The following is a 21,032-nucleotide window of genomic DNA, read 5'->3' as shown; positions in this document are numbered from 1 at the left end:
ATATTGCCATTAAAGTAAACTGAACCTAATACATTGCCATTAAAGTAACCTGAACCTAATCCATTTCTATTAAAGTATTACTGAACCTAAACATATAGGAGCCTGATAAAAATGCAAATTTTAGAAAGAAATTTCAGATGGTACTTTTGCATCTGAACTCTTCAGCTGTCTTTGATGCAACACAACACTAAGCAAAAGCAATAGTTTTCGCTTTCTGATGTTATTTTAGAAATACTATTTTGCATTCGCCATGATCATTATTTTCCAGCAACATTATCCAATCCTCAGGGTAAACAAAACAAGATTAGCCTGTTAGTATTGAGCTGGTCCTGTTAATGTGGGCCACATGAAGTGACCCATTCCACACAAAAATTTTTTTTTTTATTTTGGTTTGTAATTTGACTTGAAACATAATTTCTTCACAATCTAAAATGTACTAAAATTTACTGTACTAAAAAACTGTTTCTTTAATATTCTCCGTGAAAATACTTTATAATTTTGCAAAACATTTAAGAATATTCTATACTATGGAAAATATAGCCTCATTGTAATGCAACTTACAGGTCTTTGCTGTAGCATTTTATATATATTTGTAAAAATATTATTTATTTTCCTACAGTGTACCAAATAAGTACCTTCAATAACTGAAAATAGCACAGAATATGCATGCGTGTATTATATTGTACAATGCAGTAGAAGCAACCACTCAACCACGCTAATGAATGAATCACAGATCGCGCATCTTCCAAAATAATTCCAAACCACCAGAGAATGGGAATTTCATCTGCTATGACTGTTACAAAATAAACAAAAGCGTGCAGTAAAAATAGAACATTATCTTTTAAGTGCGCTCACAGAGATGAAAAAAAAAATACATGCGATTAACAGAGCTAAATATTCCTACCTTATTTATAAAGCCACATTAGCAGTCCCCGCACGCGCGTTCTTCGTTAAACCAGAGGCTCAAAAAACAGCTCATGCTGTGCCGAATGTAGCCGTTTTCAGCTCCGCGTGAACTTGACGCTTCGCCCCCAGATGTCGAAGTCTTGCTTTTCATATAACCCCTGTAGTATTCGGCTCACTCTCGGCTCTTAAAATATCCCCTTTCTGTGCAGCGAGCAATACTGCACCGGCTGCTGATTGGTCGACGCTGAAACAGATGTTTCCTGTTGCTAGGAGAGTCACTAGGCAATGATGACGCTCCAGCATCAAACTCCATTCTTCTCGCATCCTCTGCTGCTGCGTTTCCTGCTCTTTCTTTTTACGTATTTCTTAACATATGGCTTATCTCCTTAGAATATATATATATATATATACTTTTGAAAGGTTTTTTTACTCGTACACTCATGCAGCATATCTATCTACTTAAAGATACCATACCATATGCAGAACATACTTATATAGTATATGGTATGTCATAAAGGTTTTAAACATTTTAAACTCTTAAATGATCTTTTAACCTCCCGTCTCTATGCTTATTTATCTCATTCGAGCATAAATTATTTTTCCACTCCTGTATGCAAACATTACCTGATTGGAAAATGAATACCCTCACTCTTCTGGCAAACGGTTTCAGATATTATGTCAGTCTGATCCAAACAGCCTGATCAACAGATTATGATCATATGGTTGGTTACTGTCAGTTGAAGCAACATTTTCTTCTGCCAGTATCACCCATTTTCACAGTTGTGATACACTAAGATTAATGCAAAATCAGTGTTACAAAATAAAGATTTATTGATGTTCCGAATCATAACAAAGCACAAAAGTAGTGTATTAGGGATGTCTTTAATAATAGCCAAAATATATGCATTTATCTCCAAAAAAACACTTTGTATTTGAATGCATGCAAAACAGGCACTACTGATTTTTAAAACACCGTGGTCCATGCATTTGTAATGCTCCGGAGTTTTTCATGCTTATATCCAATAACACAGGCTATAAATAAAAGCTCCATAAAGGTTTGATCAGATCAGGCACTTTATATATGCATAAAGCATTACAGGCATGCATTAGAAAATAGTTTGGGTTTTAATGTAATAAGGACAGAGTTAAGTTTGTCTGAAGATTTTCTTGAACATGCATAAGTGTCTGTGCTCTGAGTTTTAGTATGTAGGATTGGTCTCTTTCCAAGAATTTTGAAACAAAAAGGGAACTGGAGCTTTTAAGCTTCAAGATGGATTCACAAGCATTATAAAAACTAATACATTTGACTTGGACACTATACTCCAAGCCATAGAATAGCTCTGTGAGAGGAACAGGCTGAAATGTATGCAATAATAATCTCCAGTGGTCTGTTAAGCATTTGTGATCAGATCTTCGAGGAACTGATTCAAATGAATTTGTGAACCAGATAAATCTCTTCAAATGAATCATTCATACCATTGTTGATAAATGTATCATTGAACTAAATTGAGTAAAAGGATTCATTCGCTAATCAGATTCACTTGTAAACATGCCCAGTAGAACAAAACTGCATGTCTAGATTTTCAATGAATAAAATTAGTATTTTTTAAGCCTGAACAGCACCAGTCCCCAATCAATGAAATTTCTGAAAAGAGTTTAAAAACGTTAGTTTTCCTTAGTAGAATCAAAACAATTCATAATGGAACATTATGAGGGTGAGTAAATAATGACAGAAATATATTTTTTAGGTCAAATATGGCATATTTGAAGTCATAAAGTCATATTTTGACGTAAAATAAAATAAAAAGATGTCAAATGTAACAAAAAGAAACAGCTTTACTCTCACCAGTGAGAGAGCATGATTGAAAGTGCACGTGTTCAACAGTTTAACATTTGGTCTCACCAAAACTGCTACTGGTGTCTGAAGAAAGACATTATCATTTTAAATCAATCCTCCATTCATGAAATCACTAGGCGACAATCACCGTGGCTTTGGCAATAATACGTTTTGATTGGTTGCTGCTGGAGTTGAAGAGAGTAGTCAGTATATTACGCCATGAAGTCATTTCCGGGTTACCAGATAAGAGACTATATCAAGTACTCTCAGGGAGAAAGAAAAGTGGTGTGTGGGTGTTTCTTTGTGTTTGTGTGTGCTTCAAAGATTTTCACAGTTGCATTATTATCTTTCTTTGAAACTGTTAAAAGTGCTTGTTCATTTCTGTTTTTGTGGGCATTTTGGTCTTGGCTTTCACCTCCTTCCCAAAGGAGAACCCCATCTGGATGAAGTAGTTATGAATGATTAGACTTCTATCTCTCCTCTAAGCTTCAAGTAGTGTGTGCCAGCGGCAGACTTGCTGGTTTCCACTCTCCTTCATATCCTGCCAGTGAAGAAGCTCTTCCTCACCACTGCTGTTCTGGCCCAGAGCCACCCAGCCAATCATCTCCTTGCGTTTTATGTTCCGCCGATTGTAAATGGAGACCATTAATGTGACATCTGAGAGTTGGAACAGCGCGACCTGGAAGACAAACGTCTCCTTGAAGACAGGATTCGGCTGACTGCGACGGATGGACGTCTTACAGCGGGAAATCTCTTGTCCCACGGAGTTTAACAGAGTGAGCTTGCCAAATGTATCTAAAAGAGAAACACAGGTCACTAAATCTCACCTCAATATATTTACTTAATCTAGAACATTACATTTTTTTTTTATTCCATTTTACATTTATTCCATTTTAGCCCTGTGATCAATTTTTTTTTGTTATTGGATAATTCTCATTTGTGAATTTGATTTACATTAAAAAGCACAAGTATTTTCATTGCTGAAAATAAGAAATGTTTCTTGAGCACCAAATCAGCATATTGAAATGATTTATGAAGGATCAGATGTAGATGAATTTGTTTCTTCATAGGAACAGATTTAGAGAAATTTAGCATGACATCACTTCTCACAATTGGGTGCCGTCAGAATGAGAGTCCAAACATCTGATTACATCATCACAATAATCCACAAGTAATCCATTCGACTCCTGTCCAACAATTAAAATCTTGTGAAGAGAAAAGTTGTGCTTCTGTAAGAAACAAATCTATGACTGTGTTTTAACTTTAAACCATAGCTTCTGGCTAAAATACAGTCCATAATCTATAATAATGCTTCCTACAGTAAAAAGGTTCATGCCCTGTTGACCTCTCACATCAAAATCCACCAAGGTATTTTTTTTTTTTAGAATTGTTTTGGACTCTTTGGACTTGATCTTTGCATATTTCTCTTCTGGATCAGACGAAGCAGCTCATATTTTAACCAGAAGCAATGGCTTCAAGTAGAATCGTGTAGATTACTTGTGGAAAACTGTGATGTTTTTATCAGCTGTTTGGACACTTGGATGGCCTGAGGATGACTACATTTTCTATTAGGAATTAACTATTCATTTAAGAGACATACAAAAATCATATAATCACTAAAGGTAGAGTATATAAGTACAGTAACAAATATTGTTTTTATTTTTGAAGAAAACACAAAACTGTGAGAGCATTATATCACAGTATGTGTGTGTGTGTGTGTATGGTTTACTTCAGCAGTGACTCATCGACTTGATGGAAGAGGTGTGAGAAAAAGATCTGGGGTTCTGTGATCGATTAAATGCCTTGTAACTCCATTCACAGAGAAGCATCATTGTGAGATGTGACCGTGAAAGATTAAGAGTCATACGAAACAGCATGAACTCTAAAAGCCTAATGTTTGACCCACAACACAACTTGTGAGGATGACACGTTCAGAATGTGCTAGTACAAATGTCTGTAATAGCAGCTTGTTTGTGTAGAAATGATCTATTTCAGACGACTCATTTACGTCTAAATCAATGTCAGATGGCTTTACAAAAGGTTATTTGCTCAAGAGTCAATCCTGATGTTCTAATGATGCCTCTGAATGTGTTTGTGGGCCTCTGTTAGTGTGAGTGGGATGGTGTGTTTACCTGGAGGTCTGTTGAGTGTGAAGTTACGGAAATGGCTGCCTTTAATGATCTCCACAGACAGTCGTCCTGTGGTGGCGTTATATGATAAACCCAGCAGTAGTTCTGGGTTTCCACCGTGAGAAACAGAATGAGTGGAGGAAGCACTGTCACTCTGAGCACCCAAAGACACCGGGGAGTCTCCTGTCTGCAGGGAGGGACAGCATTTGTACATAAACTATAATTCCACCTAATTTTTCAACATATGGACACTGTACTATTTCAGTCTTCCTACTTCAAAATTTTAATATAATTACTCAATGTGCTACTTGCCATTTCTTTATAATTATTTGTGAAATTATTTGTATTTTCATTGTGCCTTTTAAAAATGTAATCCCTTTTTCATATCTACAACTTGTACATCTACAGATGTACATAATAATCTTTGCAAACAAATATGGTGGTAACCTCAGAAAACTTCCAGCATTTTTTATTCTGACGAGTCTTTAGGTGGAGAAAAGTCGATTTGTAAAGTTGAACATTCATAAAAAAAATTTCAGAAGCTGTTTGCACATAAAAGTGTCTATCCAAAAGTATCAAAATGTATCTGTCCACTTGAGCCTTTAATATAAGGACAGTGTATACTTAAAAAAAAGAAGAAAAAAATTAATAATAATAATAATTTTCACAGCAAAACTGCTAGTTAATTTCACAAATATTCAGAAAAACTATAAAATAGGTAATAATAATAATTAGATCTATTTTTTTTTTGTTGAAAAAAATGGCAAGTAACAAGTAACTTAAATAAAGGCTACATTTTTTATATAGAAAAACATACTCCAATAATTTTCCATTACAACTTTGTAAAATCATTTTCAGCATTACACAGTTCTGAGCCAGTGTTTCATTATCTCTATTGAATTGAAAAATGTGCTTTTCTGCTTTGCAAACCTAAGTATTTTGCTTTCTGTGCTACATTTCATTTTGTTATTAATTCTGCACCAAGTTAATGTAATCTAGGAAATGACTTTATGCACTGTTAAAAATATTTTTTTGTAGTTGGGGCCAAATCATGCCATCTGAAAAATCCTAACTGCTGAGCCATGGCACTTTACAAAAGAATAAACAAACTAGGAATACTATCAAAGCAAAGCACACACACCTTGAGATTACTACGTGGCTCCAGCACCAGCGTGATCTGGAAGCGCCCTATTTGAGTCAGTCTGCTCAGCCTGTACATGGCCTCTCCCATCATCCTCTCCTTGTTCATCTTCCCCAGTGCATACAGGCGGAACCGGAGTGCAGAGGAACCCAGGTCCCCCAGTTCTAGATGTGAGAACCGGAATGTCTCCTCAAACCTGGGCATGGAGCCTTTCTGTACGGCCGTCTTGTGCCGCTGTCGTTTCCCAGGTAACAGCACCACGTGCACCAGCCAGGAGTCCATGCCGCTCCGTGCCTTGTCTGGAATGCCTTGGGCCATTATCACTGTGACCAGGAGCCTGTGGGATTCAGCCCGGTAGTCGAGGGCAAGTGTGAGGTCACCACATTTTGAGATATGCCCACGAGGAGAAGTGCTCAGAGGGTGGGATGGAGATTGTTCATGCTGATAGAGAAAGGAAATCCTCATTTGCATATGTAAACACAAACACTCACTGAATGTAAACATACAGACCTAAACACACGTTCACACACAACCTCCCCATGTCTCTTCAAATGAATGAGGATGATTTTATGGTGCAAAACATATACATAAACACAAGGTGTTTCCATTAGCAACAGCTATGAGTGCCATAGAGCACAGACGACTCATTAATATTCATTAAAATGTAGTTCTCATAACACTTTGAGATGTGGAGAGAAATTTAGATGATCTAATTATGAACGGAAAAGATAAAACATGGTGTAACACATAATAGTAATAATACACAACAGTTAAAATGTACTAAAATTTCTATCATTTTATAAAATTCTAAATTTTTGTATTATACGTTTTGATTCATAAAGGGGAGGTCATCAAAATGTATTAATGTCTTTGAAAGAAACCACTAATACTTAACAAGGCTGCATTTGGATGATCAAAATACAGCAAAAACCTTAATACTGCTAAATATTATTTCAACATAACTGTTTTCTGTTTTAATTTTGTTTTGTTGTAAAATATAGAAGCCGTTACTTCAGTATTCAATGTCACATGATCCTTCAGAAATCATTCTAATATGCTGATTTGGTGTTCAAGAAACATTTTGTGCTATCAAACAGTTGTTAAAACAGTTTAACTGCTTAACTTTATCTTTTTTCTAAAATATATTTTTCAGGGTTATTTGATGAAGATAAAGTTCAAAAAGCATTTGTTTGAAATAGAAATCTGACTTTGTAAATGTCACTTTTGATCATCCCTGCTGAATAAAAGTATTAATATCTTTAAAAAGACAATTCTTACTGACCACACACTTTTAAACGTCGTCTTTACAGAATGATAAGAAAAGATCTGGCTCTTCTGCACACAAGCACACACACCTCAGGACTCCATGTGGGTGTACTATCCGTAGCCACACTGTTGTCGTAACCATGATTGTCGACTGCCAGACTCCTTTGTGGAGTCTGCCGCCCCACACTGCCCAGACGACTGCGCTCATCCCTGGGTAGAGCTTCCAGACTGTCCCCTGTGTCCTGGGAGCCCACAGATATCTGCTCTGCCATCAGAGAGAGGGGGTCAGTAAGCGCCCGGTCCTCAGAAAGAGGACTCTGTGACAGCGGGTCTCTCGTCTCAGACCCTACACGTCGCCTAGATGAGAGGGGATCCTGAAAACTCTGCACACTGTTTCTCTCAGCTTCTACATGAAAAGAATGAGAGAATTAGTTTATATGATTGTTGCTCAGAACAATTCAGATGTTTCTCCTAAAATCCCTCGGCATAAATAAAAATAGAAACAGTGTTTTCATTGCTGACTTCTTGGCAATTCTGATCACAGTTTGAGACATCTTTAAGATCTCTGCTGAAACACTAAAGGAGATCGATGTCAGGGGAACAATCTAAGAAGCAAAAGTCTCCATTTAATCTCACTGCAGTTTATGAGAAACAACTGAGCGATTATAGAGATCTCATTTGTCAATTTTTTATTCCATTGAGTAATTCAAATAAACAGACGATGTTATTTAGAAAGAACAATTAAGTAGTAGATTTTGAATAGAGAAATGAAGACAAGATTAACAGCTCTCTCTCTCTCACACACACACACACTTTCCCTGAATGTTTAACAAATGAAGTTTTACAGACACTCTGACAGATGTCATAATTGCAGGACAGGCTCCCTTGACCAATCAGGCTCTCCGGAGCAGATGACAATGATTGTAATTTACGGCTTTAAGTGCATGTCCTACGTGACTCTATGAATTTCACTGAATGAAATCTCTTTCAGGTTACGAACTGTTCTACTCAGCAGCAGTGACCAATTAACTGCAGAAAGGGCCAGTTACTTTGTTACCACAGCAACCGAAAAGACGCTTTTCCATGGCAACTGATGCTGTGATGAACATTATGAGAATTATAACTCCATACAACAAGAACATTTTGACATAAGCAACCAACTGGAAGCTGTTTTAGTGGAGCTATGTCTAATTGCGATGTACAGAGCATTAGGGGAATTAATAGTGCGTGACAAGCAGCACATTTATAAATATTTATAAAAGGCGTATTGCATCTCCTGGAACATTGGTTAGCTTTAGCATTTAGCCTGAGGCAATAAAGTCAGTGTTCTAATAATTAATATGCAGTTTTATTTAACATTATCAGATTGAATGTTTTGAAAATTCATTAAATTCATCGGTTCTCATTCCTGGGTTGTCTTAGAACTCTCAAAACAGAATCAATCTAAGCAATCAATCTCTATGTAATCGTACTGCTCTCTAAAAGGAAACAAGAAAATATTAAATACATCTCATTTGTTAAATATCATTCCTATAAAAAAAGATATTATCAAAGTAAAAGGACTCCACAAACCACTAGTCAGCACAGTATCAGATTTGTTTTTGGCTTACCAGTTTTATTTTAGTCATTATAAATTTAGTTAAAGGTTTAATTCTTTTATTTAGTTTTAGTTCTGTGTTTTTGTCACTTTAATTCCTTTTTTATTGTTTTAATTAGTAGTAGTTTAGTAGTTTTAGTAATTCAGCTTAATTCAGTTAGTCTGCAGGGCTAAATAAATAAAACTTTCTTTTGAAGTTTTCCATATAATATTTATTTTGTTTTATTACACCTTTATTTAAAGTACTTTAATGACTTTTAATACTTTTAGTTAAAAATATCAACACTGGTTTACCATAAAGTTAATTAATTAGATTTTTATTGACAGTGTTTTAGATAATTTTAATTTTTTATGTTAAAAAAAGATCAATAACAGTCAGCCAAAGTCAGATTTTTTTTGAAAGGCTTTTTTATTTTTTACTTTTTTGCATTATTCTGATGACAAAATCGTAGACAATATTTTATTCACAATCATCCACACTCACACAATGAAAACACCCTCACAAACCCTTCAAGTAGAAATGCTTTTGAAATAACTGAATGACCTTAATGAATTAAATTAATTAAAGTACAGTCTTTCTTTTTAAACCATGGCTCTGAGCTCAATTGATCAGCAAGGAGCTGCTTCAAAGTGTAGTGAAATATTCAGTGTGCTTGACATATATGTGACATGTATGTCAGTAAAGCTTAACTACGCTATGCATGTTTATATATAAATGTCAAAGAGAATGTGGGTGTGTACCTTCACAGTCAGATGGATCTGTGCTTCCTTCTTCCTGGTCAGACACCAACTGTTTAAATTTTTGATGTTGGCCTGGTGCATTCTGGGTGTGGAGCTCCATAACCCCCGAACGGAAGCTTTGTGAGCGGGAAACAGTGATCTCAAACTGCTTTGCTAACTCCTCATCGCTGTTTGATAAGCTGGAAATCTCACCATCATCACCGGAACTATTCACTGCACACACACAGATGGGGACAAAAAAAGTCCTTCTTTAAGACATTCTGATACCTAGAAATAGCTCCGGTTCTTTGTTCAATGCAAGTCTATGGGAATATTTGCCCATTTTATTAAATTAATCAAGTCTGACTGCTCAGAAAACTGAAAGAACATCTCATCTCAACAAGTCACACAATTTGAGGAATCATTCATGTGTGTGTAACAATCTCTAACCAACATTCAAAAGTTTGAAAAATAGAGTAATAACTGTAATAAAGTCAATTTAAGATAACTGTTTTCTATTAGCATATATTTTAAAATGTAAATTATTATGATTTAAACTTTGATACTTTTTTCAGGTTTAAAAAAAAAAATCAAAAGAAAAGCATATTTATTTGAAATATAAATATATATTTTTTAACATTGTAAAAGTCTTTTCACCTTTGATCAATTTAATGCATCCTTGCACAATACAATTAAACACAATTATATTGCGATAACTGCCTTAACAAGAACCAATATTAATAATAATAATTAAAAAAATAAAAACACTTCTACTCTGACCACAATAACCTTTTTTCATAATCCATCAGGTGAGATAGAAAGACATTGGACGTTGTCATTAGGTGACTCAGACATGAAGGCATTTTGAATTATAATGTAGTCTGTGTAGACAGGCATGTCTACCATATTATCAAACAGAAGAGAGTGGCCAATTAGTGTCTTTGGGCCTCTTTTTTCTCTCTCTGTCATCCATTATAGTTGTACTTCCATTCATTTCACTGCATTTCACCACATCATTCACTTACAGACATCAAATTAGACCAAGTGGCTATGTATGGAAGTTGCCATGGCTACCAGTCCCTCATGGTGAATTGTTTTTCTTCAATGTACACACTGAGTGCGTTCCATATGACAGAAATTATCTCTACGCAGGGAAACTGAAAGGAGAACAATCATAGCAGCTGTGCCATTCCAAACAGAACAGCTCACAAATAACCGCTGCAAAGAACTCTTCAAAACAAATGCCCTTATAGGGTCCAACTCATGGACATTTTGTTTGGAACATAAGATGAACCAGGTTTAACTCTCTGAGTCAGAGAAAACATTATTTAAAACCATTACATTTCAGTGGTTAATTTTAATTTCTACATACATTAATATACATTTTAACATTTTGAATGAAAACTTACTATATTATGAATAAATATGATTGAACAATAGACATCAGATCAGTTTATTTAGAAATAATAATAATAATTTATATTCAAAAGATTAAAAGCATTTAATATTTCTTCAAAATGCTAACATTTTAAAAAGTTTTGATTTAAAGAGGGATCAGAATTAAAAACAACAACAATATGAACCGTTAATTTACTACAGTAGGTGACAGACATGCCATCTTGATTTAATTTTAATTCTATTTTTCATTGTAATGTGAATTTCAGAACCTTTCCAGCTCAGCCATCCAGGCAGATTTCTATCGAACACCATATAGAAATAGGAAATTATTTACAAACATTTACTGGCTAACTTTCTTTTTTGAAATGTGTGTGTATGTAGTGTATAGTGTGTATATCCATCTCTAAGACCTTAAAGGTATAGTTCACCCAAAAATTTTACTTCTGTCATCATTTACTCACCCTTGAACTGTTCCAAACCTGTATGAATTTCATTGTTCTGCTGAAAACATGAAGATATTGTAAATAATATTTGCTGGTCCCCACTGACTTCCATAGTAATATTATTCATACTAGGGAAGTCAATGGGGACCACCAACTGTTTGGTTACCAACATGCTTTAAAATGTCTTTTTTCATTTTCCAAAGAAAAAAGAAAATCATAAACAGCTATTCATTCAGGGTTGACATAATTTTCATTTTTGAGTGAACTATTCCTTTAACAGGCATGTTAAGAGTATCTTAGGTGAGTATATTGTGACGGTGTATGACTGAATGTTGTAAATGTGTGTGTGTGTTTGTGTGTGTGTGAGTGAACGTGTGTATGTGAGCATAGCGTATTCATGTGTAAATTTAACGACTCTCCTATTTATTTTGAGAGGGCGTTCTCAGTTTACTGATTATCTTAAATATTCATAGAGAAACGCACACATACACACGAGGCTGCGTGTTAAACCCTGCATATGAGTGTCTGTGTATCTGTGTTTAGTATCTTTCCAAACAACAGAATTTCTCAGAAACTTTTGCAAATAATGGAAATATAGTATGAAGAATTTAAAATAATCTGAAAGCTAAAGCTAAACCGAATGTGCGAGAATTCCAATTCATTAGCTGCTATAGGAAAATCATTTGTAGAGTGCAGTGAGCAGCAAGTTATTTGTGCTAAACCAGTGTAATTATGACTACAATGATAACTAATAATAATTTTATAACAAATACCAGGTTGCAATATTAAATAGCATAAACGACTATTTTTGTACAGCTAAAATAACTGTCTGACACTGGATGCACATTTTAAGTACAAATGGCCATGGCTGCTTTAAAAGTTACTGTAGCAAGGAGAAGAAAAAAAATGAGGACCTTAACTAACACTATAATTATGAAGCCAACAGTCACTATTTTCACAGAGGTAACAAAAAGTTACACAGCAAACATGCAACAAGTTTTAGAGAAGGACAGAACCACCAGTGATGTCTAAACTAAATGAACGGACAGCAGTCTCAACAAAAAAGGACCAAGAAGATGAACCAATTCATTTGAACAACTACTAACCCACATCTTACCAGCATCAGAGCACCGTGAAGCCAGCAGACTTCTCCTGCTCTCCAGCTCATCGGTCTCTTCTCTGATGGGAGTCAGACGTTCGACCGAGAGGGCATATTCAAACCTACTGCCCTGATCTCGGAGCGCCAGCTTCTCCTGTGGATCAACTCCAGATCCATGAACATCCATCAAGTTCTGCTCCACCTCTGAACTCTCATCTTTCACTGACACCTCAGAGTCAACAACGCGGTTTAGGCTGAGGCGGCGAAAGCCATTGGAAAAAGCATCTGACATCTCTGCGATCCATGAAGTGAATACTGGGATACCTGACTGAGGAATGTCTGCCATTCCATCAGATTTCAAAATGTTTTCCCCAACAGCTCAAAAGAAGGTCTATTTTCAGATGCACAGAAGACCCATTGAATTCCTTCATGCTGTTACTGTTTTAAAAACAAAATCAACAGAACTTATACAGAACATATTTACTTTACACTATAATGCAACTAACAACCATAATTTGCAGATTGACATGAAACATACACTTCAATCAAAAGTTAACTGCCTCAGATTAGTGCTGGGAGATATATGATATCATATCAAGATTGCCATAAATTTGATGTTGATAACGATGATAAGCTCTGGACATTTTTTACATGGATTAATCTAACACATTAATCACACAGAAGAAATAAACTCAGCCAGTCAGCAAATCCTGCGATGTTTTGCGTGTACACAAACTCAAACACACATGATGCACACTGTTTATTCAATGTCTGCGTTTCTAAATATGAACATGAGTCACTTCACTAGCTTTATACCATTTCATTTATGAAAAAAAAACAGTTTATTAAAAATATGAAAAAGTAAGAAAAGTAAAACTTCATGACAACCCATCAAAATAAAAGTCTGGTTTAACTTGAAGAAATTATGACATAAATATATCACTATTTTATAGTCTGCTAAATCTTAATAATCAAAATATGATCTCAAAGTATGGATGGCCCAAGATTTCTTAAAGTTAAATACTGAAAAAAAAAAAGTTAGTTGGCCCTAGATCCCTTGTCTCCTCCCAACCTGACTACTCCATTGACATTGACAGAGTTATAGTCCATTCATCTTCCACTATGCACAATCTTGGTATAATGTTTCATTCTTGTCTACGTTTTGAATCCCACTTCAACTCGCTGGTCAAATCCTATGTTTTTCACCTTCTTAATATTGTCTGCCTATAACCAATCTTTAAATTTAAATTGTGCTTATTACGTTTCATCAAGATTACTTGTTTTATGGCCTAAGCAACAAAGTTCTTAATCGCTTGCAGATTACCCAAAATTCATCTGCTCGTGTTCTTACATTTACCAAAAGATCTGTCCACATCACTCCGGTTTTACAGCAATTACATTGGCTCCCTGTCACTTATCATATTCGGTTTAAGAGTCCTTCTTACCTTTCTGAAATAATTATCCCCTATCTCCCTGCTCGTACTTTGAGATCGAGCTCTGAAAATTTGCTTGCAGTATCCAAATTCCGTCAATCTAGTGTGGGTGGTATGATTTTTTGCATTTCCGCTGCCAAACTCTGGAATAAACTACCACAAGATCTCGGGGTTATCTCTTCACTCAAGACCTTTAAAGCTGCTCTTAAAACTCACCCATTTACAATGTTTCTTAATGAATTGCTTGCCTAAATTTTCTGTTCAATGCTTTTGTATTGCATATTATTTCACCTCCGTCTGCTGTTTATATGTTGTATACTATCTGTTATTTATCTTATATAAAGTGTCCTTAAGGTGTTTGAAAGGTGCTATATAAATAAATGAAAAAACATTTTATATTAATTTCAATAGGCAATTTTTTATTTTTATTTTGTCTACCAAACATGTGGAAAGTATTTCCTTCCCCATTAATGGTAAAAGAACATCGTGATATATATCGATATTGAATGATATGAAAAATATATATATTGTGATCATATTTTTGATATGATATCGACCTATATCGACCAGCCCTACTTCAGCTATCTGACGAAAACTATTTTAAATAATAATATTTAAATATATAAAATATTATCTAAATAAATACAAAAGAAAAAAAAATAATTCATTTTAAAAGCTACAAGTAATTTAGGTGTCACAACATTATAATGCATGGTATCAAAATGGTATCAGAATGGATATTCACTTTGAGATTTGCCAAAGATCGATCTAACAAACAAAGATTTAGCGGTGCTATTACATTATAAGTCTTTTCAAAGATAAACTTTAAGTACGTGTTAGATGACGACAAAGGTAAATCTAACTGTAAAAGTTATCATGTACTGTTAAATATCCAATTGCGAAAATGTAAAAAATCTCAAATATCAGCCAACAACCATTATGGTACCACTATATTACGCATCCCTAGTAAAAACACTTACCAGCATGGCCTCCTCAAAAAAACAACCAGTTACTCCATTTAGAGCCCCTGCATCTCATAAACTATCACATACAGCAAACCTTCAGTCGAATAAGTTCAGCAGCGCCTGACGCATGGCGTTTATCTAGCTAGTAGACTTAGGACACCACCTAAGACTGACAGAGTAAATGTTTACTGAAGGAGCTGCTTTGAAATTCCACAACAGAACTTCCTCCAACACCCAGCTGATATACTGACTGTGTAATGTGTGTGTATAACCAAAAGGTGCAAGGTTTACTCATAGGTGAGTGTGTGTATACGTGTTTGCCAGGAATGAGTAGAGATAGCGACAACCCACAGAGCACACAAAGATGTGTGTGATTCAGTGCATTTAATACAGGTCACTGGATCCCAAACACTCCACCTGTCTGCCAATGGTAATCAAACAGACTATTATTATATTCATCCTGGATATGAGAAAATATTTTAATAATGAAGTTTACCTTTTCCTGAATAGAAAAAAGTTTGTCTGAACAATAATACTCACCGAGTCCCTGGTGAATCCCAGAACGGTCTCTACGTTTGTGCCGGCTGTACTGCTCGAGGCATGGCAGTCCACCGACATGAGCGAAACAAAGCTTCTTACTGATGAAAAGGAAGAGTATGGCCAGCAAGATGACAAAGATGCCCACCACTGACAGGAAGCCCACCGCCTCCGGAGTGACTGGTGAGGGAACAGACACACAGATACAAATTGATCAGAAGCATTTAAGTATAGAAGTTTAATTTTTATACTGTATTAATGTCGTTTCTGTCCTTTAAAGCAGAGGTCCCCAAAAACTACCGGGCCGTGAAAGAATTGCTACCGGGTTGCAGGAATGTTCTGGGAAAAATGTGTATATGAAACTCTGTTATTTATTGCATTTAATGATAGTTCTTATTATTCAGTATTTTTGTTTTATGCGATTGATATGGAGTAGCAATTTGACGATTTCATGTTAAATAAGTAAATTAAAGATTTCTTAGATCTGTCAGATATTAGGGTTTAAATGGATCACAGTTGATCTGTGATACATGCGGATGAAACCAAATACTGTTCGGCACACATGTGACTCCCAGATTAAATTTCCAGTTAACACATTAAAGTTATTTTAAACCATCTCTCTCTCTCTCTCTATACATACATATATATATATATATATATACTGCCTATTGAATGTAAATTATTTAAAAGTTTGTGCCAAGATTTCGCTCAAATTCTTTTGCTGCTAAAATAATTGATGTATTATTAAATTAATTTAAACAAAGTATACACAAAGTCTAAGAACACAGATGTCTTCCTAGGTTGGATTACCTACTTAAAAAGGGATGTAAAAGTGATCTAAAATGGTAATTTAATGCAAATTATTACAGCATTGCTCAAAACGTGTGCTGCAACAGAAAAGAGTTCATAACTAAATGTATTTGCAAATGCCAGTCTATTTATGTACCAGTTCAATTAGTCATGTTGCTCACATTTGCAATTTTTTCATTAAAAGGGAATGTGTTGACTATACTGTAGACTGATCTCTGCCTGGTGGAGAACATCCCTGCATCTGACAGAGAAATCATGGCCTTATATTCAACACAATTATTCATCGAAGGTGCTTTGAAGTGAACACTTCAAGTGTAAAATGGACCATTAAGTTACATAAGAGTGAATCTTTCACAGAGTCTGGGAGGGCAGGTACTCCTGAGTGTGTGTTTGAGAGTGTTTACATGTGTGTGTTGAATGAAAAGCTAAAGCTTAACACTGTTTTTCTGAACCATCTAATCTGCACCCACACACACACACACACACAAGCCAAATGCAGTCACAGTTATTGCTGCGATGAACAACTACCACTCACGCAAATGAGTGTGAAAAACATAAGCATATGGTTATAAATACAAGAATGAGAAAAAAATCTCCTGACTATACTTCTGCCGAACATCATCTTTCATGTTTTTAAGGAGAAAGTCAGTCATACAAGTTTGGAACGACACGAGATTGAGTGAAATGATTTTGAACACAGAATTTGTGTTTTTGGGTGAACTATTTTTTTAAGATTCATGAGAGATTACATGTTCTGTTGCTGTGAATTTCATCTCCAAACACTTGGTCATGCTTTCTACACTCCTCTACATGTGCAATCAAGAACACACTGACCTTGTAAGCACAGAAACACACATTCACACACCCACATGGACCTGTGTACTGCATGACCAGGATGGTTTCCTTGGAAACAACTCGAGCATTCTGTGAGAAGTGATTTTGAGCATGGCTTTGTTGACATAAACACACACGTTTCATCTTGCCATGGATTTTCTGTTCTTGAGTACACAGTTCAGTACAGTTGAGTACAGTTCAGACGAGCTCTAAATATTATTTAACATCACTATACCATTCTTAATTACTATAATCCAAAAAAGTTACGTCTATTAAACTCATATACACTCAACACTCTCAGAAAAAAATTTAATTGTACAAACCTGTCACTGCTGTGATATCCTTCATGTATTTTTTAAGTACTAATAGGACATTTTAACACACCACCCATCACCTCAAGTCATTTCCTTTCCTTTCCATTTAGGAGTTTTTGCACTTCAAGGTACTACCACAGTGACAGCTTTGTACCTTTTTTCTGACAATGAGAGAGAAGTGAATCGAACATTGCTTGTGTTAATAAATGACAAATCAAAATATGGGGAGATGGAAAGAGAAGAACTCTAAAACGAAAAACACCAAACTTGCTGCCTGAAAATAGTAAAACATCTCTATCTACTGGTCATTTGTACGAACTACATCATAAAACTTCTTAGAACAAGGAACAATTACTTGAAAATCCTCAAGTTAAATAGCTAGATTTTAAGTTGTTTTAATTTATATATGTAATTAATAGACATCACATTACATTAAGACAATATAGTAGACATAAGCGCACACATTCCACATCAAGTAGCTGATTAGATATGGAAAAAGGAAAAATTTATGTTCGTCAAGAAAAACTTTGAATGTTGAGCTTAACAAAGCCTTTGAAAGTTACAGGGCTTGGCTTTAGTTAATTGGTACGGGATGTGTCATCTCTCTCAATTTTTCAGTAAGCTTCCCTTCAGGCACGAACACCTTTCCTGACGGCTGAAAACTTTCTCAAAGTCCACTAGTCTAAACATAAAGCCACAATGTTAAAAAATATTTGCATTTGACATATATGCTGTTATTCTGAACTTTCTTTGTGGGTCATTTTTTCATCTGAGCTATCTAGAGATTAAAATAGAACTATTGCAATTAGAGATAAAATTGAAGTAATGCATAATAATAATAATAATAATAATAAATAAGTTCTATGTATTAATAGTAGGGTAAATCAATTATTAAAATATTTATTAGGTCTCCAACTACAGAGGAAAAATCAATAAGAGAACCAATTTATTATAAGTGAACTCCACCGTTATGGAATATGGGAGACCAAATCCCATGCTTCATGTTTTGAGAGTAAATATTTCTCAGATTGAGATGTTTCTACAGACTCTATTAACATTTTCACCATTATTGTCTAGGACTAACTATGCAGGTCATTTCACAGTGAAGCATGTTGCACATGGTCTATAAGTGAGAGAGAGAGAGAGAGATGATAAAACTTGTGTTGACAAATAGAAACTGAAACTTATATAATGTATAAAATTACAAAACATAAAAAATTATATATTTTATAATATTGTTTAACCAGAAGCCATTATAAAATTATAACAATATTGAAATTTTAGTTTGGAGAAAATACCTATTGTAAAAAAATCCCTATATGTGTGCCCGAGATCTCCCTGCAAAATAAACCAGTACATTATAGATCTCTTTAATGATTTATTAATTGAACTATTTTAAGTACTTTGATTCTACATTTCCCATTGGAGATCTAACAAAGTTGATTTGAAGAATGAAGGACCTTCAAACAAACATTTCTGAAGGTAATATATCTGCAAAATCTGCCATCTGAGACTGACTGTGATTCGTCAGTTAGCTGAAGGTACTGGACAATCCTGAACTATGCTTCATCTGTATTAAAATATTTAAGACATCTTCTGTTTTAAATAAAGAACAGGACATAGAACAACTTTAAAGCGGATTTTAAGTGTTTTGAAGTGATTTCTGATTATGTGTTAATTAGCTATTACCTTTGAACTTGTAAGAATTAAATACAATTAACTTCAATAATTTTTTGTCTATTTTTTCTATTTTAAAATATAAATTGTTCTCTAAAATGATGTTTTGATTGTCATGACATAACGGGGACAGATCTGTAAAAAAAAAAAACTCTTAAAAAGGTATTGGAATAAACACGATCAAAATGTTTTAAGCCATTATAATGTGTGCTTTAAAACTATAATAATAAAAAATAAACTACTTTCAAAAGCAATAACAATAACACTAACAAAAGCGAGAACATGGATTATATGAAACATCACATGAAATTCTCCAGTCGTGTTTATAATCGTTTGAATGACATGTCATTTGTTATAATGTACAGTAGACTAGAGAAGCCTAGATGATATGAATGATGACAATGACGCTGGCACAATTCATCGTTGAGCACTGCCGCAAAATCAGCCAAGGAGCTTTAATAAACAAACTGATACCGTGTATGCAAATATTTGATCAGGAATGAAATCAACTCTTTTCGTAAAATCGTTTAAAGTAACGCGATACTTACTATCTGATGCCATGTTCGAGTTTCACTGAACCACCCGCCCTATCGATCAGTATCTATCGATATCTCCATGTAAAGCACAGGGGAATCGAAGAGGCTTGGCGACCGGTCCTACTGAACGTATCAGCACCGTCTGTCCCCGACAAAACCGCTGGAGACCGCGGAGAAGTCCACCGAGACATGCTGCTTTCGCGCGCGAGTACGTAACTACGCATACGGGTACCCGGGCACGCGGGCATCTGGACGAGCACGCGCTGCGCGCCCCGCTACACTCTGCAGAAATGTCCTCTAGAATAGAACCTTCATCCAGGCTCAATTAAGTAACATGTATGTTTTTACCATGTGTTGTACCCGTTTCCCAGATGGACTTTCAAATCTTAAAGTTTAGGTAATAAATTTATCATTAAATTTGACTACAACGTAAGACTATGATTAGTCACACAAATAGTAAAATAATTTCATATAGTGTATAAATGACAACGACCAACGATTGTGCCACAGAGTTTCATCAAATATCAGTTTACTTGTTTACCAAGGAGACAGTGACAGCGAAGAGCATGCATGTAATAAATAAACAAATACCGGTAAAAACTTTCTGATTAAGCTTTTTTTACGCAAAATTATGCAAAAACTTAAAATATAATTTCATTGTGGGTATTTATGATAAATAAAATATTAGCTAGAAAAAAAACGTTTCAGAAAAATTAGTAAATAAAGCATATAAAAACTGTTCTTTAAGAGAGTTTACTCAAAGCATGCGAATATGAGTCAGTTGAATCATGAAGAGCAACACTGAATAGTTTAAGATTTACTGAAAATCTGCTCTCAGATCAAGCAAAGCAGGTAGCTAAAACATATCACATTTTTATAAACATTATTACATAAGCATAATTTTCAATCAATCTACACGAACAGAATATCTCGAAAATGCCATGCACAAAATCAGAAAACAGAAACCCTGACCCTACATTGCTGTGTCTCATGTTCCCAGCATGCATAGAAAAAAATCTATTCTTTCCAATCAGTCACTATGATTTGGATTTATTGAATTTATCTTAAAAGCTAAAGCCTATTAGGTGTAAACTACATCAGTCTTGACTTTGCTCTGCAGATCTAAATTATCAGGCTCCTCAGACTCCTCACTTTGGCTAAGGCACCAATGAGTGAGTGAGAGAAATGCTAGGATTGGAAGCGATAAAATATATTGAATAAAATCGAACAGCCAAATGAGTACATCAGTAAAACCTTCAGGTTAGAAAGAAATGGACCACACGCATACAACAGAAAGAAAATGGAATGATGAAAGACAAAAGAACAACAGGAAGTGCCAAATGTTCAACAATTAAATAGTAAACATCATTTAAAACCTCAAAATAAACTT

The 21,032-nt window shown here is 35.0% G+C and overlaps 1 protein-coding gene across 3 annotated transcripts; it reads right to left on the bottom strand.

Annotated features, from left to right (window-relative positions):
• Nucleotides 1-1,714: 1,714 nt before the first annotated feature.
• On the bottom strand, nucleotides 1,715-19,874 carry LOC113068809 (synaptotagmin-16-like). Of its 3 annotated transcripts, none has more exons than XM_026241670.1 (7): nucleotides 19,655-19,874; nucleotides 15,475-15,651; nucleotides 9,618-9,830; nucleotides 7,369-7,685; nucleotides 6,014-6,454; nucleotides 4,876-5,059; nucleotides 1,715-3,538 (listed from the first exon to the last, which is right to left on the bottom strand). In XM_026241670.1, exons 1-7 carry the CDS (start codon nucleotides 19,665-19,667, stop codon nucleotides 3,225-3,227), a joined length of 1,659 nt encoding a protein of 552 aa, XP_026097455.1. In that variant the 5' UTR covers nucleotides 19,668-19,874; the 3' UTR covers nucleotides 1,715-3,224. The 3 variants fall into 3 exon arrangements, with proteins under 3 accessions (XP_026097455.1, XP_026097453.1, XP_026097454.1); XM_026241668.1 differs by lacking the exons at nucleotides 15,475-15,651; nucleotides 19,655-19,874 and adding exons at nucleotides 12,555-12,974; nucleotides 14,950-15,100; XM_026241669.1 differs by lacking the exons at nucleotides 15,475-15,651; nucleotides 19,655-19,874 and adding exons at nucleotides 12,555-12,974; nucleotides 13,982-14,439.
• Between the last annotated feature and the right edge of the window lie 1,158 nt (nucleotides 19,875-21,032).

The sequence above is a fragment of the Carassius auratus genome, unplaced genomic scaffold (assembly GCF_003368295.1).
Source record: "Carassius auratus strain Wakin unplaced genomic scaffold, ASM336829v1 scaf_tig00000127, whole genome shotgun sequence".
In the NCBI taxonomy this organism is placed as follows: Eukaryota; Metazoa; Chordata; class Actinopteri; order Cypriniformes; family Cyprinidae; genus Carassius; species Carassius auratus.
Note: the sequence above shows the minus strand (reverse complement) of the source record. Positions and strands in the feature narration are given on the sequence as shown.

Excerpts from the sequence above, each read along its gene's own strand:
- LOC113068809 (XM_026241668.1), bottom strand. The coding sequence starts at position 12,882 with ATGGCAGACATTCCTCAGTCAGGTATCCCAGTATTCACTTCATGGATC. Across the intron at positions 6,455-7,368 it reads CACCCACATGGAGTCCTGAG|CATGAACAATCTCCATCCCA; the intron begins GTGTGTGTGCTT and ends TTTCTCTATCAG. Across the intron at positions 5,060-6,013 it reads AGCCACGTAGTAATCTCAAG|ACAGGAGACTCCCCGGTGTC; the intron begins GTGTGTGTGCTT and ends CCCTCCCTGCAG.